We start from the raw sequence: 26,323 nt of genomic DNA on the forward strand, positions 1-26,323 counted from the left end.
AAGGTTGGAAAAGCCCTACAGTCCCTTTGATTCTTGGTGAGGTAAGGGGAAGACACAGCACCCTTTCTGGTGGCACTTTCTATTCACATTGGGGACACTTCAGCAGCAGTACTCTCTATCCTCCAGGTAAATGTCTGTATAAGAAGAAGAAAAAAAGAAAAAAGAAAAAAAGACTGTTTGGGAAGAACTACTGAGTTCATCACTTCAATCTTGCTGTTTTCTCCTCCCATCTTCTGAGTTGACAGGAGAAAGTGAATCATTTCTATATTTGAGCATGCCATGCAGCCCTTGGCGTCAAGACTGACAGCCCTGTGGGGACCTTGATTACACTTCGTGCCCTTCACCTAATCCGTTTCTTTGAATTCCGGAGTCACGGTTTGTTTATGTTCCTTATGTTCCTGCTCGGGGAGCAAACTTGCGGCAGGAACACAAACAAAATGACGCCAACGCGGCGGCGAAGGAGGGGTGTCCCCGGCTAAGGAAGCCAAGCCCAGCTCCCAAGGTGCCCGGCTCAGCTCCCGGGTGCCACTGGAGAAGCTAAGGGCAAGCGTGCACGCGCAGGGGGCACTGCTGCACCGGCCAACGCAACCCGTGCACCCCCGCCAGCTGGGAAGAGCTGGTTTGTCTCCCCGTTGTGTTTGTTTTTTGGACCCAACCAAAACAGCAGCGAGGAAGAGGGAAGAACGCATCTTTAGAACATTTTTTTTTCTTTGCTTCACAACCGTTTCCCATGTCACACTCTGCATAGAAAAAGAAGTTTAAAACCTGCTTCCCTTCGCAATGAATTATATTGAAGGAAGGGTTAGCTAGAAAGGGAACACACGGAAGACAACCACGTGCCTGCCCCCCCCACCCCGCGGGGTCCGGGGCGCCGGGGGCGGGGCCGGGGGCGGGGCCGGGGCGGGACGTCGTGACGTCACAATGCCCCCGCGCCACCGCGTTGTTTTCGCGTTCCCAGCTTTCGGGGAAAGCCAGCGCCGCTCCCTCGCCCGTCCTCCTCCGCCTGCAGCCCCGAGCCGCGCCGATCCCCCTGCCCAAAGCCCGGCCTCAGCGGCGTGCACTCCGGAGCTGCATCTCCGAAAGCGGTCCTGCTGCGTCTTGAGATTTGGCGGAAGGAAGGAAGAAGAAAGGAAGGAAGAAGCCCGAACGAGAGCCAGCCACGCAGGCATCATCAGCCCTGGAGGCAGGCCCCCGCCGTCGTCCGGGGATCTTGGAAACCCTGCGGTTCATCATGAAGTTCCAGTATAAGGAGGACCACCCCTTTGAGTATCGGAAAAAGGAAGGCGAGAAGATCCGGAAGAAATACCCGGACAGGGTCCCTGTGAGTGGCGGGGGAGGGGAGGGGGCGGGGGGGGCTGGGAAGGGAAGGGGGGGTAGGAAGGCGGGGAGGGTGGGGGTGGAGGTGGAGGTGGGGGGAATTGGGGAGGTGTGATGGCTGCCCTAAGGCACCGCAGAGCGCTGGTCCCTCACATTCCTTCACCCCGAACGCCCTTCGCTGCGGGGAGGGCCGGCGGGATGGGTGCTCTGACGGCGGATCTCCTAAAAAAAAAACAAAAAACCCTTCTGTCCTCCCGGGGCCCGTGCCCGTCTCCGGAGCCGCCCGCATCCCTCCAGCCGAACCTGCGTTTGAATGACTCAGCGGAACGGAGAGGCCGTGGGTGCTGGTGGGAGGCGCTCACCCTGTAGCCCTGTGGGTGCGAGATCGGCTAGGTCGGGCCCGGCTGTTTGCTTCCTTTAAGGTCGCAGGGACATTGATTGGGGGGAGGGGAGGGGGAGAATCTCTGGGTTTTTGCACCCATCGATGTCTGCCGTGGCTGGTTCTCCCTTAATCCGGTTGCTTTGGTCCTCCTAGCATTTGGGTTTGGGAGGCAAAGGTTAGGAAGCCAGTGGGTCTTCTTTCCTCCCCCTTCCCCCCCCCCCTCCCATTCTGTTAGGGTGGAGGGGGGAGTGCCATCAGACCGGCCTGGCCCGGAAAACAAGGTCATGTTCCCTGCGCCACAGCGGGGCTGCCTCCTTGGCTCCCAGGCTGTGCGGGGGCGGGCGGGCTGCCTCCCTCCGCTACTTGTTCTGATCAGATTGTAATTAGACACAGTCCGGAGGGCCCGGGCCTTGTTCTCTTGGTGTTTTTGGACCCTGGTTCATGTCATTGAGGAGGAACAGAGTGTGTGTGTGCGTGTGTGTGTGTGTGTGTGTGTGTGTGTATAAAAATCTTCACTGCATCCGGGCCTTTTCCCCATCCCCACCCAACCCCCCACCCCTGTCACTTGCCTGGTTTTTCTCTCCTGTGGGCTGCACAGCCGGATTGGAAAAGCAGAAGACTCTTAAGTGTGCTAGAGAGAGCAACAACCTTTCTTATATTTTGGAGATGAAAGAGCAGAAAGTTTAGATTGTAACCTTTATCTTCGGGCAGGCATGTTAGGATACATGTTACACAGAATTTACAGCTAAGAGAATCCTGATGAGCTGATGTGCTTTCCTGACCCAGCAGGTACACCCAGGCCTCCTCCCCAATCCTTATCTAAGTGTCCTGATCTCCCACAGCTATCAGAGCAATCTGGTAGAAAACCCAGAACAATCCTTTTCCTATAAGGATAATCCTTTTCCTATAAGGACAGTCCTTTTCCCCTAAGGAAGAGGAGACACGAGGGCTGTGCCATTCTCTGGAAATGGCACACAAAAAGGATCCTTCACTTATTGCTTCGCTGGTCTCTGGATCTTGGCTTCAAAAGTTTCTCCCGAAGCTGGTGATATTCCACTGTCCTGTAATAACATGTAGAAGTGGCAGTTAACTTGATTGATAGTTGTACCTGAGCATATGCTGCCTGTTCACTCCGTCTTAATCATCCGCCCACCGTTATAATCCCCATTGTCAGAGGAAGACTGAAGCGCAGATAAATGAAGTCACTTCCTAAAGGTTTCACACAGCTGGTCTGTTACAGACCTTGGATTGCAGCCCTGCATTGGGTCCTTCAGGCAGTCCTATGAGAATTAAGTGTACACTATTTGGTATTGGAAATAGAGAAATAAACTGTTGCTTCCATCAAGTGTCCAGAGTGGAATGAAGCTTTGTCTCAGTAGCTCTGTGTAAGTTACAAACTCTGAACTATACCTGTTCCTAAGGCTAGTTAAATTTCCTATGTTTCCTTAAAATTGAGATTGATCCCATTTGCATTTACATGTGTTCTCCCCAGGATATGTCAGCTGATTCTCCCTAGTCCCTTCCTGCTGAGTTTGGTATTGCATTTTTACAAAGTTGTATAATTTGTAAACTGTTTGGACCATCACTCTGACCTCCAGTTAAAGTTTTAACCAACTGCTCCTAAGGAGCTCTGCCTGTGACCTTCTTTCTAGCTGGGACACAGGAAGAAGAGCTTTGCTGAGCTCTGAGGTGTGATTCCAGTTTGGGGTGGGACTCTGAATCTTGTTAGAGTGCTCTGTTCACCAAATAGAGGGTGAGAGTAAATTATGTGCAAACCCCCTTTCAGTGGTGGTAAAGCAGCCACGTACCCTGACTGCTCACATAACTCAAGCTTAGCCCCTGCAGAATCTCTAGAGCCGCCACACCTGGACAGCTGTGCCTGTGCCTTGGGAGAAAAGGGTTTCATGGGCTCTTAAAGTGATCTTAATAGCTACCGTGTGTTGGAAACCTGTGACATTGCAGGAAACTGTTAGGCACAGGTTGTTTCTCTTTTTTTATTGTCTATTTTTTAAAGTCATGAACAATCCAAGGAGTATTAGCCACGTTCCATTTCACGATGAGGAAAACAGGTGAGCGGAGCCTCTGGCCCAGAGCTCACTGTAAGAGAGTGGCGGGTGGCAGAGTTGGGGTTCTTGGAAACCTACACATTTCTGGTAAAGCCGTTCTTTCCTGCTCCCCTTCCTTTTCCTCTAAGTTCTCCCTCCCTCTCCCCCCCATGTCTCCTTTGCAGTTTTTTTCTACTCCCTTGTGGTTTCCTTCTTTTATTTTTTTAAATAATAATTTCAGAGAAGAAAGAGATAGAAACATCAATGATGAGAGAAAACCATCCATCAACCATCAATTGGCTGTCTCCTGCACGCCCCCCCACTGGTCAGTTAGCTGCCTCCTGCAGGCCCCATTCTGGAGATCAAACCCCCAACCTGGGCATGTGGGGGACTTGAACCGGCAACCTTTTGGTGTATGAGATGATGCCCAACCAATTGAGCCACACCGGTCAGAGCAGTTCTTCACTGTTTTAATCTGTCTCCTTAAATTTAGAAGCTTAGATTCCTCTAAGCCAATCTTTGTGTTTAGATACTTCTGTATCATTCACAAAACATTTTCACATAGAATTTCAAGGGTTACTCACGTCCACCGTAGCAGTACCATAACTTTGTAAAGGAGATGTTGGGAAGTTATCATCTTCCCTTTACTCATTGGAATGCTGAAGCTCAGAGAGGTTAAGTGACCTGTTGAAGATTGAACAGCTACTAGGGATACGTGGCCAGTGTTTATTTCTGCTTCTGCAATTTTCCTATACTTTCCAAACCCTCTCTATCTAGGGCAGTGTTTCCCAACCTTCTCTCATGATGAGAATCACCTGGTGGAGTTGTTAAAACACAGATTCCTGAATCCCAACTAAGAAGTGCTAAACTAGAATTTTTGAGAACATATAGGTAAAATTGCATACCTAACTTAGTGCTCTGTATATAAAATCTGTCTTAGAGCACTAGGTAAGTATACAATTTTACCTATATGTTCCCAAAAATTCTAGTTTAGCACTTCTTAGTTGGGATTCAGGAATCTGTGTTTTAACAACTCCACCAGGTGATTCTCATCATGAGAGAAGGTTGGGAAATACTGATCTAGGGTAATGATATTTTCTAAATGAAAAGTCTAAATCTCATGGCTTTATAATAGATTTCAAATATTTAAAATGTAAATATATAAAATATAATATGCATGAATTATAAATCTATAAATATTAAATATACTTTTTGTAGTCTGCAATTTAAATTTAAATATATTATTTCAATATTTAAAATGTTAAATATTTACAAGTCTTCCATTTTATAAATTTACATGAATAAAAAGTTTTTAATTTTTTTTAAGTTGATTGTTTTAGAGACAGAGGAAGGGAGAGGGAAAGAGAGAGAAAAGCATCATGTCAGAGTGAATGAAACATCCATCAATCGAATGGCTGCCTTCTGCACCAGCCCACAACCTGGGCATGTTCTCTGACCAGGAATGGAACTAGCAACCTTTTGGTGCACAGGTTGATGCCCAACCAACTGAGCCATACAGGCCAGGGCAAGTCTTTAATTTTTAAATAGCTTAATTTTTTTCTTTCCATTACAGAAATCTGGTTTTTCTAAACTTTCAAATATTGCAGAAATACTTATAGACATTGGAAAATCGCTTGAAATTCTAGCATAATATTGATAAATAGGTTATTGTACTGAGATAGCGCAGAATATTATACTGTAAGAACTATTTTACGGTTTACTCGTTTGCTTAATAAAATAGTGTCTTAAACTTTTTTTGTGTGGTACTTCTTAAAAAATTTGACAAAATATAAAATTTAAACCACATCATCTATAGCTTTAATAAGTGGCTTTTATAAGAAAGAAAACTAACTGGTACCCTGGACCATTTGAGAAGACCCAGACAGCCTTCATGCTTAAATTAAATACCAGAAGGAATCTATCCTATAGTATACCTGACGGGTAACTTGTAATTACTTAAGATCAATATTCTTTTTTGGATCACATGCCGTGGCCATCCTCTTGCTATTGCAGTAATAAAACTACCACCTTTCTAAGAAAGTCCATCTCCCCACATATTTGTAAGGGAGATTGTGGGATCCCTTATCATGTCCTGTGTGGTTCAGGATTCCTGTTCAGAGTCTGGTTTCAGGAGAAGGCTGCACACAAATGTAAAGACAACTGGAAAAGAGTTAATTTGGGGAAATTGGGGAGCCAGGCGGGAGTCCCACTTCTAGAGGGAGGATTACCGCTAAGGCCCTGGCCTTGCTATCCCTTTTATTGAGACTATGGGATGTACCCATAGCTCTTAGGCAGGTAATAACTGGATTATCATATCAGTAAGGATTTACAGTTAGCATTGTCTCCTTTAGATAGGGAGTGGTTGGCTCTGACCTTTCAGAGTTTCAGGGTTGACCAACCTTTTACATCTTTCTATTAGTGAAACAAGAATAGGTTTCCGGCAGGAGATTAAGTAACAGAAAAATGTTACTGGGACTAGACAGACTCACTTTAAATGGGGAAACTAAGATGTGGAAGGAAAAATACTAGGTTGGTTTCTGTAGTTTTCATTCCCCGCTCTTGGACTCTCCTGCCAGGTGATCGTGGAGAAGGCTCCTAAGGCCAGGGTGCCTGATCTGGACAAGAGGAAGTACCTGGTGCCCTCTGACCTCACTGGTAATGCTCTTCCTTCCCTGACTCTCCCATAGCAAAGTGCTCCCAGTCCTGTCTGCGTGCATGAGATTGTGAGACTGAGGAAGGAGGCTGAAGAAAGTAGGGTTCTTCAGAAAGTTAGGTTATTCAAAGTGGTGACATGATTCTTCCCCATCACCAATCCCTTAAGCAATTCACATCATAGTGCCTCGTTTGATGCAGGCACAGCAAAGTATAAGACATTGAAAGAGATCACATATCTGTTACTTAAAGCACTTAACATCATCTCTGTTACTATGATGTCACTTTATTCCAAGAGGAAAACCAGACTAGTTTCATGTGAGAATCACTTTTTAGAGATTCTCAAATGATGTCTTTGTCTCCCCAAACTCCATTTTTTTGGTTAACATTTTATATGTGCTTTGGTTAACATTTGGAAATGCAGAGGATGTAGTCATTCGTCACCTTGATCCTTAGTGGAATTATCACTGCATCCAGGAGACACTGGGAAGATTTTTAGATATGTTTGCTCTGGAGTTCTTAGATTTAAACATCAGCCTTCTAACTTGTCTTCAGTGTGCTCAGTAAAAGAGAAAGCATTGAACTCCATTCATTGTCCCAGCATTGGAGTGAGTGGCAGTGCTAAGATTACTGGAGCCAAGAAGACCTCTTCCCATTGACTAGTTTGTGTTAGGATGGAAGTGTGTTCCAGATCAGATTTGGACAATGAGGGGGCTATTATAGCCTGGATATAGAGTGTTCCCTCTAAGCTGTCCTCAGGCTTAGCGTGGGTATATGCTAGCATCTGGTCTAATTTTGAGTAAACAAAGGCAAGTACCTGTTTACTGAGGAATACACTGCTCAGTGGCATATTACCCATACAAGGGAGTACAAGTCTTTGAGTTTCACTTTATTTCTATCGCCGTGGGACGGTAATGGGCTGTGTTCAGATGATATGAAAGGAGGAGCTTTAAAGGGAGCAGGCAGAGCAGAATGCTCCTAGTCCCTTGTGTTCTGTACTGTTGCCTTTCTTTCATAAAACCCTCTTCCTCCCTGCAGTTGGCCAGTTCTACTTCTTGATCCGGAAGAGGATCCACCTGAGACCTGAGGACGCCTTATTCTTCTTTGTCAACAACACTATCCCCCCCACTAGCGCTACCATGGGCCAGCTGTATGAGGTAATGGTCCAGGTGACAGCAGTGCGGGCAGCTCTGGTGTTCTCCAGCCTTTGTTCTCGTGCATTTTGATAACACACCTGGGAAAGTGGAACAGGAGGTGTTGTCTATCAGGATCCTCTTACTCAGGGCAGGCACTGTGAGGCTCTGCGAGATGAGATAGATCTGCCCTTTAGGAATAGAGCAGCTACTGAATTCAGTTGCTTTTCATTCTTCTTTCATTCTTGCCTTGCCTGGCATATTATTTTTTTTTAATATATTTTTATTGACTTCCTAGAGGGAGAGACAGAAATATTAATGATGAGAGAGAAGCATTGAGCATGTTGCCCTGACCACGAATTGAACTGTGACCTCCCAGCTTGTATGTCGACACCCAACTACAGAGCCAGCCAGCCTTGCCTAGAATATTTTAACATAGGATTATGGCTTTTGATTGTAAAAATTTCAAATAAACTGAAATTTATAATTAAGACAAAACCTTTAAGTTGTTTTAATAGGTAAACTTAGCTGGAGACAATAACGTATGTGATTTAAAAAAAAAAGTACATATTTTTATTGATTTCAGAGAGGAAGGGAGAGGGAGAGAGCTAGAAACATCAGTGATGAGAGAGAATCTTGGATCGGCTGCCTCCTGCAAACCCCACAGTGGGGATCGAACCCCCAACCTGGGCATGTGCCTTGACTGGGAATCAAACCATGACCTCCTGATTCATAGGTCCATGCTCAGCCACTGAGCATCCTGGCCAGACCAATGTCTGTAGTCTTAATGGTTATCCCATAGCATATATTCCCTATTAGTATGTATCTCAATGTGCGTGCTTTGTTGTATCTGTGTTTTCCATGCTAGAGAGAATGAGCTTTAAAAGAAAAGGATTATGCCTTGGTCTTGGAGATAATGAATGGGACGATGTTTTCTAACCGGTCCTCATCTCTTCCCTAGGACAACCACGAGGAAGACTACTTTCTGTATGTGGCCTACAGCGATGAGAGTGTGTATGGGAAGTGAGTGACGGCAGCCCAGCCGATGGGAGCCTGGACTCGGGGGTAGGGGGAGGGATATGTGTGGGATGTGGGGAAGAGATCGATAGCTCCCACCATGGAGAGGAGACAGAAGGTGAAGACATCTGGAAACACTACAACCGCACACATCGTCATCGTCATTGTCGTCGTTGTCATATTTTCACCTGCTCAATTGATATTTTTTGCTGCTTCCTCGGCCCAGGGAGAAAGCATGTCAGGACAGAGCTGTTGGATTAGCTTTACTCTAGGAATGGAGAGGATATGATTTCATAGCATTGCTGCGAATTAATTTTTGTGTGATTTCTTTTCTTCTTTGTTTTTTAGAAGAGTCGGGAGGTGGGCAAGTTGGGGCCAGAGATGATTGTGGAGTGGCATCATCTTTCAGCTCTCCCTTCTCTTTGACATTTGCATAGGACAGCTGGGGAGGTGGGAAGGGAGGGGAATGATTTAGAATTACTGGTAGTGGACCATTCCTGAGGACCAAAGGAGACACATTGTAATTCAAACATTGTGCCCCATCTCTCCTCCTTCTCTTCCCCATCCCTCTCCCCCTCCTCCTCCTCCTCTTCCTCCTCCTCGCCACATCTCCCCCATCCCAGTCATAATCTCACAGACATCAAGCACCACCCCAGTGATGGGGATAGATGTCAGATAGAAATTTAGATGGAGCTCACTTTAGGAAAATAAGAGCCAATCGTGAAGGACGTGACAATGAAGGTAGTTTTGATAGCATTAACTGGAATTGATGAAGTATTGAACATCTCTGCCTAACCTGCTCTCTCTCTCTAGTGCCCCTCATCCCACCCCTACCGTGGACTTTAATGAGCCTCAGCCATTTCCAATTAACAGACTCCATGGATGTCCTCCCTCCCTGCTGTTTCTTCTAAGTGATGCTAAGTGATGGCCAGCTGCTTCCCTCCTGTGGTTTCCATTTACTGCAGCTGCTAGTTAGGAAAGTTGGAGAGGGTGACTTGTAGTAATTCGTGGGGCTTCTGTTGATTCTGATTATTTTCACTTTAGGGGTTCTTCTGGGTGGGGGTGGGGAGCACTCAGTCATGACATTTCAGCTCATCTCTGCTCATGAAAAGGGTTCTTCGTGGGGGAGGGGAATCTGGGTGTTGATTCTGTCAGCTGCAGGTTCTTGTGTAATGTTTATGCTGTCAGGCCAAGGAAATAAAGTCATTGTATACCTTCAACTCACCGTGAGTTCAGAACTGTTGCCTTTGCTTAGTATGCATTAACAATGGATGGCAGGGGGAGTCTCTGAGCAGAACATCTGAGTGGGTGACTGTTGACAGTTTGCTCACATGTCGTCAGATGTGTACAAGTTTGCTGACCAGGAGTTACCGTCCAAATGTGGGGCAGTGCGGTGCAAAGGTGGTGTGTGTGTGTGTGTGTGTGTGTGTGTGTGTGTGTGGTGAATGCTTTGTCACTGTTTTATGTGATTTTTCTAAACTGAAGGGGGAAGACCGCCTACATCAGAATGTAGGGGGTGGAATTGGGGATGTGCAATGCCTAAGCCTTGTTCCAAATTGTACCCACTCAGAATCCTGCGTAGGCGCCTGCATTTTTAATCTCATGATTCTGCTGTGCACTGAAGCTGGAGAGGCGTTGCTCTGTATACCTGGTTTTGCTCTTAAGTCCCAGCTAAACATATTCTCTTCACATCTTGGTCAGAGTGAGGCTAAATCAGAAAAGGCTCATAGGTAAGGCTGCTCGGTCACACACACTTGGATCTTCTGACCATTTGAGTCCACTCTGTCAGGGACTAATATACAAGTGAGCAGTTGGGGTGCGAGGTAGGAGACAATGAAAAAAAGATTAGTAGACCATGCTTCCTTAAAGAACTCCAGAACTTGTCTCTGATATTCTTATCTTGCATCTGTATCCCCAAGTGGTGTCTACCTCTGCAGTTTTAGGTGGTTATGAAAGATCCATGGCACAACTCCACCCACCACCAAACCATGCCCAGTGTGCTGAGAAAGTTCAGGCAGGATTGAGGGAAGGAGGGAGCCCAAACCCAGCAAGCACCACATGAGGAAAATTAAAAGCTGCAAGGAATTTTGATGTTGACATCAAAGCGCTGGGAATAGACGCCTGTCACAACTGGCAGAACAATATTTAGGTGTTTCTGATAAAACCAAATGGAAGCTAATATTTGAATTAAGATATGAGTTATATTTTTAAGGTAGTGGACTTAGTCACTGCCTAAGAATGAGATGGGATAAACGTTTAAAACAACCCAGGCTGGTTTTGCTCAGTGGTTAGTGTCAGATTGTGCACTATGGATCACAGGTTCGATTCCTAGTCAAGGGCACATAGCTGGGTTGCAGGTTTGAATCCCCTGGCCCTGGTCAGGGTGCATGAAGGAGGCAACAAATGGATGTTTCTTACCGCACTCTGTCCCTCCCTCCCACTCTCTAAAAAACCAATAGAAAAAATAACCTGGAGTGAGGATTAGTAAAAAAAAAAAAAAAAAAAAGTAAAAATAGAAACAAGTACATGGCGGATCCCAGCTCCCTGTACATGGGGAGCCGTCCCTAGAGTGCATGGGACGGCGGCCCATCACTGAATCTGAGAGGTACTTTGGGAACCTCTGTCTCCCTGGGAGACCTTGGCTTAGTTCAGCCTGGCCTATCTCTGGGTCTTTCTGTTGGAGAGAATTGGTCCTTGGATGGGACATTGCATATTGCCTTAGACCAGCTCTCTACTGTCTTAAATCCCTAAAGTTAAATAACAGCTCAGTTCAGGGGCAAAGGCAGGCTGGGTGTTTGAGGGCTCCGATTCAGTTGCTCCTTCCCAATCAGTAGTATCTCAGAGCCATTCCCATGCTTCCTGCTGGTCCAGCTCCAAAGCCTCTCAGTGCCCTGTGGCCGTTGTGTAATTAAGTCTTGGAGTAAAAACAGCTGAGGGAATGTCTTTTCACTATTGGGGGAGAGCACACATCTAGTTTTGCAAGGAGCATCTTGATTTATTCCTATTGCCCTGATTGGCTTATTTATGCTTATTTCACTGTCACGAGTTCCCCAATGGGCAAACAGAAGTTCACTGTCATATCTATATCTACTGTATATAAAAGCCCAACAACCAGATGACTGGGATGACTGACATGCACTGCAGCAGCCAACCAACCTTTGTGGGTCCTGATTGGCCAACTCCCCCTCCCCCCATTGGTCCACAATACCCAGATTGGGGGTGAGGCCAGCTGGCTAACCACCAGTTGCTCCTCCCTCCCACCAGCCTGGCCCAATGGGTCCCCATCTGAGCCGGCTGGCCAGACTCCACTCATGCACGAATTCATGCAGTGGGCCTCTACTTTAATATGAAATGGAAGCTTATTACCACCTTAGAGGGGAGAGAGAGAGAGAGAGAGAATGTCTGCCATCCAGATACATCCTTCTCCACAGCTGTTAACCCTGTGGGTGGAAACAAGAAAAAGGCCACCCTTGAAGAGCAGACTGCTTGCTGTGTTTTCCCCAATGTAGAACTGGTTTCCTATAAAGCTCTGCATTTAAAAAAGTTCATAGACTGTGTTGTGAAATCAGAGGTCAAGATTGCAAAAGAGCAAAGCAAATGGTGGTTAACTCCTGAAGAGAGGTGACTAGGCAGGTGCACTGCCTGGCAGAGCTCCAGGGGCTGCACACGGCTTTGCAGCGTGGAAGGTGTTCCCAGCATGTGCACAGGCCTCTGGCTGTCACAGTCCCCCCTCTGCCCCTCTTGGTTACAAATACTGTCCGTGTACCAGTTGCTGTGGAAATGTTACCGTCAGTAAGCACACCATTATTTGTTATATTTGTGTCATTAACCACCAAATGGTATATATACATTTGAAGTTTTGTGTGTGGGCTGAGGCATGCTGTCCACTTGCCCTTGGGTATAGCACCAAGTTAACTGTTAAAATAAATGTAATCATTTCTGGAAAATAAACTAGCTGACAAACCAGTTTCAGCCAGTTTTCACTCTAGAGAAGACTGGTAACCCACTATTTCTAACTGTGCCTTCTTTCATATGTAATTTTACTCAGAGATTTGAACGAGCCCCAAACATTCATCAATATTTGTTTAGTTTTGTTTGTGCTGCATAAAGCCATCAGTTGTTTTCAGGAAGCGGCCCATTTCGTCCTTGAGAGGCCCTGAGTCCCTGAGAGAGCTTGCCTGCAGCCCAGCGCCCCACCCACCTGTTTCCCTGGCTTCACAGTGCCAGGGCTACTCGGTCAACACAGCCGGAGGCATAGTGTCACGGGAATGACTCAGGCTGCAGACCTTGCTTTTCTCAGCTGTTTTGATAATATGCTTTAAAAGCAAAAACAACAAAAAAACCCCATAAACAAATCAACAATAATAACAAAACACACATTAGAGACCCTGTGTCAAAAGCTGTGCTCTACACACATTAACAAATACAACTCCCCTCCATTTGTACCACCCGGAGCAGCAGAATGAAGTGTGTAAAACTGCCTTCCAAAGAGGACATGCTGGGCTCAGGCCTCTGCAGCCCAAACAGCTTTGTGGCCGGAAGTGCTTTCTCCCTCCTGAGGGCAGCCCAGGCTGGGGACGACTGGTGCTGGTGGCAAGTTAGGCCTCTTTTTCCCTTTGCCTTCTTTTAGTCAACTTTCTAATCCCCAAATGACAATCCCTCAAGGACCCACACTTCTTAATTACCCACAAGTGAGCAAGAAGGTGAATGAAAGCAGTAAAAAAAGGGCAGGGCAGACAAACCGTCCTTGGCCCATTATGTATATAAACCATTGGGCTGGGTTCTTATGGTTGTCTCACCGAAATCTTGGAAAATAAACTCCGCAGTGAATATTTTCATCCAATTTGGCTGCTAAATAGGCAAAAGAAAGGTTAATTTATTTTTCAAGATGAAACGGCCAGTATTGAGCTCTGCATAGTTAAGGTTCAAGCCCAGGTCTAGCTGGGCCTTCCCTGTGTTCAAAGTGTTACCGGGGAGACCATGAGACCTCGGTTCTTGTCTTCCTGACGGAAAGGTTTCAATCAAGAGACAAAGCGTAGAAAAGCAAGCAAGCATTCATTGACCTCAGCAAAAACATGCTTAGGAGAGTGAAACAAGGAGGGCATCGAAGGAGCACCAGGAGCACCTAGGCTGGGCAGCCTTGGCTCACGGGGAAGTCAGAGACCAGTGGACCATGGAGTCAGGTTCGGGGTGAGCCTGGGATGAGCTGCTGCTGCCCCTGGCTGCAAGTCTCATGGGGTCGCTTAGAGATCAGGGGAGACCAGCCTGTGGGGGAAGGATAGGGGAAGGGAATAGCATAGGCATGCTCTTCAGAGGGAGATCGGATGGTACTGGGACCTTTGTTTTCAGGGTTTTTAAAGACTGGGTGTTTAAAGGCTGAGGGGAGGTTTTAAAACAGGGCAGATCGATAGAATTTTCATCAGCTTTATGCTGATGTGCCAAAGTGAGATTCATTCTCTTAATTTGTCTGTCCTTGGGTGTGGTTGGGAAATGGCACTGATTGGATTTCTATCTGTCTCCCTGAATAGGGTGTTTTAAGCTGTTTACCCTCTGGTTGGGGAGCAGTGCAACCATTTACTCTTAAGTTTCCTTGGTTTGGGGAAGATAGGATTTACTAGGTGGCCGCAAACTCTGTCTCAGTTTCTTTGTGCGGCTTGTCCTGTAGTTTTCCTAGCTTGTACTATCCTATATAATAAAAGTCTCACATGCAAATTGTCCCCTTGGGAGTTTGATTGGGAGTTTGACTGCTCGCCTTGATGTGTACTGACCACCAGGGGCTGGTGCAGAACATGGAGGGTGTTGGCAATGTGGATCTGGCAGCGGGCAGCAGTGGAGGCGCTGCTGGCCCTGATGGGCCCTGAAGAGAGTGGGACCGCTGTGAGATGGTGGAGCAGGTGAGCGGGCGGCAGCAGGCCAAGGAGGCTGTGAGTCAGGGCCCAATAGACCAGCCCATCAACCCACAGATGGCCACCAGTGGCAGCAGCAGGGTTGGGGCCACCATCTGGCTCCTAGGCACTGAGGGAGCCAGGTGGGGGCCTCGGCCCCAATTGATGGCCTCACAGGAGGGATGGTGGAGCAGGTGGGGGTGGCATCAGGCCAAGGCAGGGTGCCAGACAGGGCTGTGAGGCTGGGAGCACAAGCTGGGGCCTGATCCTTGCAAGCCACTAGGAGGGACCCCCCTTGTGCACGAATTTGTGCACCAGGCTTCTAGCATTATAACAAAAGCAGGTCAGAACCTTTGGGGATTCCATGTGTAGTTTGATCAGACTAAAGGCTGAAGCTGCAAAATATTTCAGTTTCTCTTTGTAATAGTCCCCTGTCCTATAACTGAGTTGTTTCTGCTTGTTACTACTTACAAATGTACTAGCTAATTTTACATTCCAAGCCTCACCTTACATCGCTTTATTTGTAATGCCCTTCCCTGTCCTACCTGCCTGGCTGAGCTCTCTCCAGGAATGGCACCTTTGTGAGGATTAGGTACAAGAGCCAGTAACTGTAAAACAACAGTGGCTTAAGGAAGATATGTATTCCGTCCTCGTAAAACGTTCAGGTTTGGTATCCTGGCTCAGTCTGCCCAGGCCCGGGCTACTCCCACATCAGGTGTGGTCGTCATCCTTCAAAGGCATCATCTGCTCCTGGAATCAGATGGAGGAAGAGATCCAGAAGAGGACAGTGTACAAGTCAGCTCACTCTCTGTTTTTATTTTATTTTACCTCTTACATTTAAGTTAAGCTCTCTCTTAAGGAAGGTTCCCTTAGGGCCGGCACTCAGAACAGTGACACTTATTTTTACTGACTGCAGCTTATTAACCTGGCCATGCCTCGCTTTAAATGAAATTGTGAAATTTAGTCTTTATCCTAGATGGGCATCTGCCCGGCTCAAAACTTCATTGCTATGGAAGCAGAACATACAAAGATGCTCTTCTGTGAACCACCTCCCAATCACTCCTTTAATTCTCTTGGAAATTTGGCAACATAATTCTCAGTGTAAGTACCATATTCTGTATCTCTGTGCTTCCGTGAAAACATCCGTACATTTCACCATTATTTTTTGTATTGTTTATTTTGTTTTAAACAGATCTTGCTTCCCAAATTATGTCTTAGGTGCCTCAAGTGCTAGAACCATATTTTAATTGTCTCTATATCCCTGGTAGCCAGCAGGTGACTAGAAGCAAATGATTACTGAATGAAGGGATGAAGAAATAAGCATCTGGATGCTTATACTAAAACATGGGATTTATCTATTGATGAAGCCTAACCGGAACTTTAAGGAAACAATCAGTTGTGAGGGCTTATGGGAGGTGCTAGAATTTATGGAAATTCCTGTACTCTAATCATGAGAACACGACACACTAGGACCTTACAGGAAGAACTCATGTTTATAATAAAGCTCTGTGGTTCTAACTTCCCCTTCCATTAACTTCCTTTCCCTTCTATCAGGGTGGGGGATGTCCGGCCAGCAGGCTGTGTAAGGCCCGGGAAACCATCTGGTCTGGCCCTGACAAGGAAACTGTCCTTGGAACTGGAAATTCAATAAATCTGGAAGCTTTTTACATAGCAACATGAATTTATATTAAGTGAATGCTGCCAAAAATATCCTAATGGCTCTTGGCAGAAAAAAGGTTCTCCACCCCTTCCTTAAAAAACACTCCTTCATCTTGGCACACAGGCCAGAATATGCACTTGGCTTGAGATTCCTGCATGCATTGAGTTGCAATCCTTGGTTTTTCCCCTGAGTAAATCCTTTTTTGATGACCAAATGTCTAGTTGATATTATTTTTTAGTAGACACTATTAACTCTTAGAACCTGAGCTCTTTAGCTTAATCTAGAAATTTCTGGCATTAATTGCTTACCCAAGCAACTAGGCATCCTTTATCTCATTAATGATATCATTTTCAGTAACGTGATATGAGAAATATTACTATAAAATAAATTTAAAATGTATTTGTGATGTAATTATAAATTAATGAGTGTGTTTAATTTATAGTTGCACAGTAATAAAACACCATTAACATTCTTAAATTCCCAGGACCAATTTTATTACTAGAATAAAAAGAGATTGATTTGTTTTAATGAATATAAGGCTATTGCCCTGCTCTCATTTCCCACCTCAACCAGAAAGAGTCACAACAGACCTGAGATGGGTGTTTGTATAAGTATAATTAGTAGCTTGAATCTTAATCTTGATCCTTCCTTTTGCTTCTAAAGTGTTTGAGATGGAGGTTAAGTGATCTGCACAATGCTCCCAGTTTTAATTTTCAACCTGTTTTGGAAAGTTAATTATTGGTGTACTAGAGGCCCAGTGCACAAAATCCATGCACTAAGGTGAGGGGAGGTGTCTCTAACCTGGGACCCCTCAGGGGATGTCTGACAGCCAGTTTAGGCCGGATACCTGTGGGATTGGGCCTAAACCAGCCGTCAGACATCCCTCTCACAATCCTGGACTGCTGGCTCCCAACCTGCCAGCCTGATCACCCTCTAATCACTCTCTTGCCTGCCTGATCAACACCTAACTGCTCTCCTGCTGGCCTGCTAGTCCCTAACTTCCCTCCCTTGAAGGCCTGGTCGCCCCCAATGGCCCTCTCCTGCCAGCCCAGTCACCCCCAATTGCCATCGCCTGCCAGCCATCTTGTGGCAGCCATCTTTGACCACATGGGGGTGGCCATCTTGTGTGAGGGCATGAGGGTCAATTTGCATATGACCTCATTATTATATAGGATTTATACTTTGTGAGTATATTTGTAAAAGTTCTCTTAAAAAGGCAATTATATTTATTCATTTTTAGAAAACTACCACAGGAACTAGCACAAGTAATTAAAGGTTGGAAGGATCTTACAAGTATTTATTATTTTAAGAGTTGAGTCTTGAGAGATGGCTTGTTCCCCAGAACCCAGTTTTTTCTTCTCCCATTGTAATAACCAGGCACATGGCCATCCAAAATAAACACTAGATTTTCCTGCTCTACATGCAACTCTGTATCAATATACCAGTTTCTTAACATCTTTGAATTTCAGTTTCCTGAATGGAACATTACAAATAATAATGTCTGCCTCTCAGAATGACATCATTTTGTACATAATTCTATTAGAGTGTGTATTAATCCTAAAATACTATAACCTTTCATTTAGAAATTTCTCTACATTATCTTGAATTCTGTAAGACCTAGATTATGTTTAATTCATATTTGTATCCCTATGTCCAGCTCTCAGTACATTTTTATTGACTCTAAAACAACTGTGCAGTACAATGCAGCAATAAAGACTAAAGCAGACAGGACATTTTTCATATCTGTCATATTAAGTGCAAATCCCAAGCTTCTCTACTTGGCAGGTAAGACATCCTTGGAAGCAAAATTGAGCCTTCAAAGTCAACTAGAATATAATGTAACTTGATAAGTAACTCCCTTATTGTTTCCTACTTGCTTTCATAATCTATGCAGCTTCAGCCGTAGCTGGTTTGGCTCAGTGGATAGAGCATCAGCCTGTGGACTGAAAGGTCCCAGGTTCGATTCTGGTCAAAGGCATGTACCTTGGTTGTGGGCACATCCCCAGTAGGGGGTGGGCAAGAGGCAGCTGGTCGATGATTCTCTCTCACTGATGTTTCTAACTCTCCATCTCTCTCTTTTCCTCTCTGTGAAAAATCAATAAATATATTTAAAAAAACCAATAATAATCTATGCAGCTTCAATTAACGTCACTGTGCCCTTTGCTCTCTATGCTGTAGCTTCATGGCTCTGTAAGTTCCTCCAACTCACCAAAACTTTTATAAACTCAAAACTTTCTGAGAATTTATCTATTGTAGAATATTTGTCCCTCTATATTAGTCAAGATTCTCCAAAGAAACAGAACCAATAAAATTATGGAGAAAGACATAAATACAGGGATGGGCAAAAGTAGATTTACAGTTGTTCATAATGGAAAAAGACCACTAAGTAACGTTTCACATTTGCCAAAGAATGAGAGAACTTCGCAATGAGTTTAACAATGTCTGCAATAGAGTGTATCTAGTCCTAAGAAGAAATAAAGACCAGAAGACTGTCATTTGGGGTTTTTTTGGAGAGCACATTTTTTTGAGACTTATGCAAGGAAAAAAATCAAAATGATCTTTTGGGCTTCACTTAATCTTCTAATCATTTTTAAAGCTGGATAATATTGGTGTGTTATACTCTGCATACTACTACTGTAATGTAAGAGGATTTTGTTTATTTATTCTTCAACAAGATAGTCTGGGTCTTTATAACTATAGTCACTTTAAAGTCACCATCTATCCTATGGAATGGTATTCAGCTATGTGGTGTTTCTAATACTAGCTGCACAGTAGCATCAGTGGCTAGCTTTTGAAAACCACAGAATCACTCCTGGGAAGGACATGGGGGAGGGGCTAAGTGTCTTGACTTTTTACAACCTTCTCAGTGGTTTCTGGAGTCAGGGTTGTGAAGAACTCCACTGTATGGTCGTTGTTCCAGTGCTGGAAATAGGAGCTTCTCTTCTGAATTTACTGCATTTTTTCCTATTAAGTAACAGACCTAGAATAATTCTTCCCAGATCCACAGTTCATTCATCATCAACTCTTGCATTGCTGTGGAATCTAAAATAATCTCAGTTGCTGGATTAGATTTCTGCTAGACCAGCATCTTGCACATGTTTATTAGCCTTCTATCTTCTATCTAAAATGACTTTGATGCTATTTTAATCTTACTGAAAGTCTTTGATGACCTAATTTACAAGGTAGCTCTCAAACCTGACTCTTCCCTCCATCTCTGTCACAGCTAGATTTTTCAAACAATTATGCTCTTTACACTTATGGCCACAAGGTGGCGGTCCGATCCATTTAATAACAATGTAATTTCATATCTGGCTATAACTGTCATTTTCCCACTTGCCACTAATAAAGGTGTCATCTTTCTGTAAACAAAGACCACAGAATCTTACAACTAGGGGGAAATACGAGAGATTATGTTCATTGATTGTAATTTGTTTTTAATCTTCTAAAAGAGGGGAGATGCATTACACATTTTTAATTGTCTGATTTTCTAGTGTCTCAGAATCTAGATAAAATTCTAATACATCTCAGACACATGGAAATCCTTCTGTTAAAAAATTAACAGTAATGCATATCCAATAAAGGTGTAAGAGCATATTTAAAAAAAATAAAGCAGATCTGTTTCCTCAATTAACAGGTTAACAAAAAAGAGAGAGAGAGAGAGAGAAGAAAAGCCTTGGCCAGTTTCACTCAGTGGTTAGAGAGTTGGCCCTAAAGCATTGTGGGTTCAATTTCTGGTCCAGGGCATGTACCTTGGTTGCAGATTCGAACCCTGGCCCTGGTCAGGGCATGTGCAGAAGGCAACACATGACTGGTATCTCTCATGGATGTTTTTCTCTCTCCCTTTCTCCTTCCCTTTCTCTCTTGCCGAAAAATCAATGAGAAAAATATTCATTCTTAAAACTCAGGTGAGGTTTTTAAGAAAAAAGGAAGGGGCAAGACCAAATAAAAATTTATAGGAAGGAAAAAGGAAAATTCTTGGTGTTTTATCTCTGAGAGTGTTTGTTTCTATGAAAGGTGAAATTTGTTGACCGATAATCACTGCAATCCAAAAAGCAGGCATCACCCTGGCTGGGTAGCTCAGCTGGCTAGAGTGTTGTCCCAATAAGCCAAGGTTGCAGGTTCGATCACCGATCACCTGTCAAGTCACATATAAGAATCAACCAGTGAATACATAAACAAGTGGAACAACAAATCAATATTTCTCTCTCCTTTCTAAGGGGGGGGGGAGGAGTACACATCAATGGTAAATTCCTTTAAATATATCTCATAACTGAATTTATTCTCATTGCCTCAGCCTGTAGGTTGTCAATGAAGAACTTCCTCATGTGCAGGGGCATTCAGGAGGCTGAAGTGGGAAAAGGAAAAGGAAATGAACACTTTCTGAGCATCTTTTGTCAAACTAGCTCTACTCCTTGTTTGCTTAGGAGTTTGTTTTCAAATAAGGATAAAAAAAGTAGAACTACACTTTACATTTTGGTATTGATTTCAAAAGAAAAAAAGTAAAAACAAAAACAAAACCAAAAAACAAACAAACAAACAAAAAAACTTAGCAGCCACAAAAAAAATGTGCCAAAGTAATATTGCTTATAATGGTCAGGTCTACTAAAAAGATTACTCATATACAGTAGTCCTCTCTTCCTCTAGCCTCCTGCATACCAATTGCCCTCTCACTAACTGATTTTGACCCACACTGGTCTTATATCTGTTTCTGAAACTACTTTAAGCAATTTCCTATTTGGGGGCAGTGTGCATGCTGGCGTGTTCTACTACTGGCTCCTCCCTTAGCTCTTCACGTCCAACTCATTCTTATACTTTGTCTTAGCTTGGATATTACAATCTCTAATCACCCAGTTAGATATTACAGGTTCCCTGCACTGTCACTCTGAATCTCAAACTGTCTTTTTATTTTTTATTTATAACACTAATTGGAACTTTTATTTGCCTTCTTACCTAGATTTTGTAATTTCTTTTATTAGGAAGAATGTATACTCCGTGAAGACAAAGACCATGTCTACTTTTTATTCATTTAATAATTGTGTCACTTGAATATTTGATGTGTGCCTACTATGTGTTAGGTACTATGCAATTAGGCACACAATAAATATCTATTAAAAAATAATAGTATCTTTTTAGAAGAAATCTCCCCTTTAAAATATTTTTTATATATAGAGAAGCAAATAGTAAAAGGTCACAGTCTTGAATTTATCCAAAGTAGATAATTTCATTTGAATCTCAATGAGAAAGAAATATGTTAGGCAAGCCTAGTAAGTTAAAAATACATGTGAAAAAAATAAAAACATCACTTACCTAATGATTTATATATGTGGAATACATATCACAGAACCAGAAAATCCTAGCACAGAACCCAAATAATCTATTATACATTAGTTTAACAAAATGATGAGTTGAAATTTGATGAATGAGACAAAGCTAGCACATTTGAAGTCTAAATTAGGGGGACGGGTCTAACCTTAATATATATATTTAAAAATATATTTTATTAATTTTTTACAGAGAAGAAGGGAGAGGGATAAGGGATAGAGAGTTAGAAACATCGATGAGAGAGAAATGTAGATAAGCTGCCTCCTGTGACACCCCTTACTTGGGATGTGCCTGCAATCAAGGTACATGCTCTTGACTAGAATCAAGCCTGGGACCCTTAAGTCTGCAGGCTGATGCTCTATCCACTGAGCCAAATGGATTTGGCTAACCTTAATATTTTATTACTAGAGGCCCAATGCATAAAATTCATGCAAGGGGCTCAGCCCTCACAGCAGCCCCAGCTGCTGCCTTGGCCCTCACAGCCTCAGCTGCCTCACAGCCTCACCCCCCACCCACTGGTCATTCTGGAAGGTCATCCAGAAGGTCTAATTAGCATATTAGCTCTTTATTATATAAGTTAGTGACATTTCCTTACATTAGCATGTATGAAAATTGAAGATTGTGTTTTTTAGTTCATCCACCTATTCAAGCCTTCAAAACTTTAAAAGTGTAGTCTTGGGTACTCACCTAATTATTACTAAACCACAGGCCTGGTGTACAAAATTTGTGCAGGGGGAAGTCCCTCAGCCTGGCCTGCACCCTCTTACAATCTGGAACAACCTTGGGAATGTCCGACTACCGGTTTAGGCCAATCCCACAGGAGGATTGGCCTAAACCAGCAATCAGATATCCCTCTTACAATCCAGGACCACTGGCTCCTAACCACTGGCCTGCCTGCCTGCCTGATACAATAGTTCTTAACTGCTTGCCTGCCTGCCTGATCACCCCTAACTGCTTCTGCCTTCCTGCCTGATCACCCCTAATCGCCACTGCTATGGCCTCTGACACTGTGGCTTTGTCCAGAAGGATGTCCAGAATGATGTCTGGAAGGTCTTTAGGCTATCCGGTCTAATTAACATATTATACTTCTATTATTATATATATTTCACTTTCAATGGGATCTCTTTGTCCCTCTTTTCTTTCTTAAAACATAATGCTTAATGCTAAATTCCTTGCTTGCCTTCACCATAGTAATCTTTAGGAGAAAAAGTACAATGGACCATCAACATGTTCTGGGATGCTCATTTCTACTTCATAAATGTTTCTTTTATCTTCTCTGTTGTTTAGCTTTATGTCATGATCTTACTGCCTGTGATGACTAGCACAATTGAATAAGTCTCCAATCCCATTGTACCAGTGACTAATGGAGAGAAAAGTATTTTCATATTCATTAACTTTCTGTTAATGGAAAAATTTAAAACATTAAGACAATAGTTTAATGAGTTACCCTGTGCCCATCACCCAGCTTAACAAACATAATTTCTCCAGTCCAGATGAGTTTGGAATTCCAGATTTCATATGATTTCTTCTGTGAACTTTCAGTGTAAGTCTCTGCAAGGCAAATGCATTTTTATAACATAATCTCAATCATTCCTTCATGTCATCAGCTATTTTATCAGTGTTTGCATTTCCATTATTGTGAACTCGATTGTTTGTCCTTAGGATTTTCTATGGTCCCTGGGTTGCTAGTGGCACCTCTGTAATGCTATTGGACATGTTCTTTTGTTTTTTTATTTTTATTGTATATTGATACTAAGATACTTAATAAGATACAAATTGGATTTATTTTAGAAAATAAAGCCCTACTGTTTTATAATAAGGGCTGTGTACTTGTATTCAGAGATGTTTAATATCTAGCGCTTAATTTTTTTTTGTATTTTAGTGCTTCATTTTTATAATTTTAGCAGCAATTGGTGATCATTAATGACATCTATTAATTCATAGCACATGGAAAAATAGTGGTATTTTAATTTCAGCCTTCTCTTTTCCATTTATTTGCTGAGATATTTTTATAAATAGTTAACACAAATTATTAGGTTACTCTATGCTATAGTTTATACAGGAAACAGTTTGCTGGAGAAATATTTGATTCTTTTCTTTACTAGTTTTTAAATTAACGAGTAAGCTCATTAAAAATAATTTCAGACTTATAGAAAAGTTGAAAGAATGGTGCAAAGAATTAATGGGTAGTCCCAGTGGTATCTTAATCCAGATTCCTCAAATTTTAACTGGACAGAATTAAACAGGCCAGAAAGACTTTATTCAAAACGATTGCAAGAAGGGAGAAAAATTGAATTCAGCTCAGGAAAAATAAGGTGGAAAAGTTCTTAAGAGCTGGGGTAATCTAGTAAAAAATTACTGGACAACATTAGGCGAGTGTTGGCCAATGGGCGAGGCTATCTGTGACCTCACAATAAATAAAGTTGTTCCTTAACGTTTGAAAATTAATTTTCAACTTGATTACTATTAAAAAGTCCAATTTATTCCATAACACGGTGACTCTGAGACAACTACTTAGACTCACAGGGGCACATGCAGTACAAAGAACTTTGCTTTAAAACTCAGTTGTTGCCTGACCAGCACGGCTCAGTGGTTGAGCATTGACCTACAAACCAGGAGGTCATGGTTAAATTCCAGGTTAGGGCACTAGAAAAGTAAATTATTATAATGTGGTTAACCAATGCTACCCCAATACATTTAATTTTAAAATAATATATAGCAGACATTTGGCACCCATTTCTAGTTCTATTTCTTTAAATAAACAGTGTGACTATATGATATTTTAAACTTTATTTTTATATATTTTCGTTTTGACTTGCTCTTTCTGAATGAGTTCACTGATGATCCATATATTTAGCTTCAGTTTGAAGCATAGCACATAGACAGCAATGCAACTGGAGAAGATTTTCAGATGTGCTTTTTAAAAATATATTTTATTGATTTTTACAGAGAGACAGCGAGAGCGAGAGGAGAGAGAGAGAGAGAGAAAGAAACATTGATGAGAAACACAGATCAGCTGCCTCCTGCACACCCCTTACTGGGGATATGCCCACAACCAAGGTACATGCCCTTGACGGGAATCAAACCTGGGACCCTTGAGTCCACAGGCTGACGCTCTATTAACTGAGCCAAACCAGTTAGGGCTCAGATGTACTTTGTTGAAACTTATTCAAAGTGGAGTCTGGACTCAGCGGAGAAGAATGTTGAATTATGAGGAATGCCTCGCAAGAGCACCAAAGGGAAATTGCTTGCATATATGCCATAAATTTATCATCACGGTACAGTGTGAAGTCTTTATTGAGGGGAATAACAGAACTTGAATGCAGTGAAGAAAGAGAAACAATATAGAGGCAGCAGCCATATAGTGGAGAACTAAGCCATAAAGAAGACATGTATTCTTTATGATTGCTAGAGTCTAATAGGCAACACCACTATTAATCTCTTTTCTACATATTCCAAAGAAGAATTAGTATAAAAATAGTAACCCCTTATTCAGAGCTGTTATGAAATTTGAGTCTCTAAAGTTTCTTCTCATTTATTCTTCTCTAAAAGGTACATCCAGGGGAGAAAAATGTGAACCTGTTTGTACAAACAACCCTGACTGTTTCCAAAGAAGCAATGTTCTTACACCTGGGTTTGATACAGTTTATTGTTCTGGGGTCTGCGTAGCATAATGGTGATGCTCATGGTCTGTAGAGAAAGACTACATTGGCTTAAATCTTGATTCTAATCCTTACTAGCTATACAACCTTGGCAAACTTTCTCAACCTCTCTGGGCCTTGGTTTCCTTAGTATTATGAAAGCAATAATGATATTACTGTCTCATAGGATACTGGGGCAGTATATTCCTTAATGCATGCAATCACTGCAGTACTGGTGCTAGCAATATTAGAATCAATTAATAAACAGTAACTATATCTTAGGTGCCAAATATGACCAGATTCCTTTTCATATGTATGTCCTATGTGATATTTTCCTCCATTTATCAAAGTCTGAAATTTTTTATGTATTAGTAGTTATATCTATATGTAAACACATTTAAAAATCATTTTAAGCCCATAATTTGTGTTTTATTAAGAGATCTCCAATTACATGTTGATCTTTACATGATTGAAGGAGCACAAGATATTAAAACATCTCAATGATTATCTTCTGTATAAGAAAATATACAAATGAATAGCATGCCAGAAGCTTCCAATTCTTCCTTGCTATTTGTCTTGAAAGACTGGAGCTCAGTGGTTCAGAAGAATTTTATTGCTGCCAAGATTTTATTTTCAGCAGAAGCATTATATCAATTTTATTCAAAGAAGAACCTTGACAAACAAACAAAAAGGTAATATGATTTAACTTATATGTGGAATCTAAACAAACTAAACAAATAAAACATAACAGAAACAGACTAAGAATCAGACAAAAGTGAATGATTGCCAGAAGGGAAGAGGATGGGGGTGAGTGAAAAAAATGAAGTGAAGGGGAAGAGGAGTTTCAAACTTCTAGTTATAAAATTAACAAGCCATGGGGGCATAATGCACCAGAAATATATTCAATAATATTGTAATGACTTTGTATGGTGACAGATGGATAGTAGACATATGGGGCTCACACATAAGATATATAAATATCAAATCATTATGTTGTATACTTGAAACTTATATAATATTGTATGTGAACCATCCTATCTAATAAAAGAGTAATATGCACATTGACCATCACTCCAATACACAATATGGCTGCCCCTATGTGGTCAAAGATCCTGCCCCTATGTGGACACAAGATGGCCACCACAAGATGGCCAGCAGGAGAGGGCAGTTGGGAGGCATCAGGCCTGCAAGGGAGGGCTGTTGGGAGTGATCAAGTCTTCAGGGGAGGGCAATTAAGGATGACCAGGCCTGCAGGGGAGGGCAGTTAGG

The 26,323-nt window shown here is 42.8% G+C and overlaps 1 protein-coding gene across 1 annotated transcript; it reads left to right on the forward strand.

Moving 5' to 3' along the window:
• The first annotated feature begins 972 nt into the window (after positions 1-972).
• Positions 973-9,763, forward strand: GABARAPL1 (GABA type A receptor associated protein like 1). The gene is made up of 4 exons (XM_036456354.2): positions 973-1,321; positions 6,321-6,399; positions 7,435-7,553; positions 8,491-9,763. The coding sequence occupies exons 1-4, from the start codon at positions 1,232-1,234 to the stop codon at positions 8,554-8,556; spliced, it is 354 nt and encodes a 117-aa protein (XP_036312247.1). The 5' UTR covers positions 973-1,231; the 3' UTR covers positions 8,557-9,763.
• The last annotated feature ends 16,560 nt before the right edge of the window (positions 9,764-26,323 follow it).

This window comes from Pipistrellus kuhlii, unplaced genomic scaffold (assembly GCF_014108245.1).
Source record: "Pipistrellus kuhlii isolate mPipKuh1 unplaced genomic scaffold, mPipKuh1.p scaffold_m20_p_3, whole genome shotgun sequence".
Lineage (NCBI taxonomy): Eukaryota > Metazoa > Chordata > Mammalia > Chiroptera > Vespertilionidae > Pipistrellus > Pipistrellus kuhlii.

Excerpts from the sequence above, each read along its gene's own strand:
- GABARAPL1 (XM_036456354.2), top strand. The coding sequence starts at position 1,232 with ATGAAGTTCCAGTATAAGGAGGACCACCCCTTTGAGTATCGGAAAAAG. Across the intron at positions 6,400-7,434 it reads GGTGCCCTCTGACCTCACTG|TTGGCCAGTTCTACTTCTTG; the intron begins GTAATGCTCTTC and ends TCCTCCCTGCAG. Across the intron at positions 7,554-8,490 it reads CCATGGGCCAGCTGTATGAG|GACAACCACGAGGAAGACTA; the intron begins GTAATGGTCCAG and ends TCTCTTCCCTAG.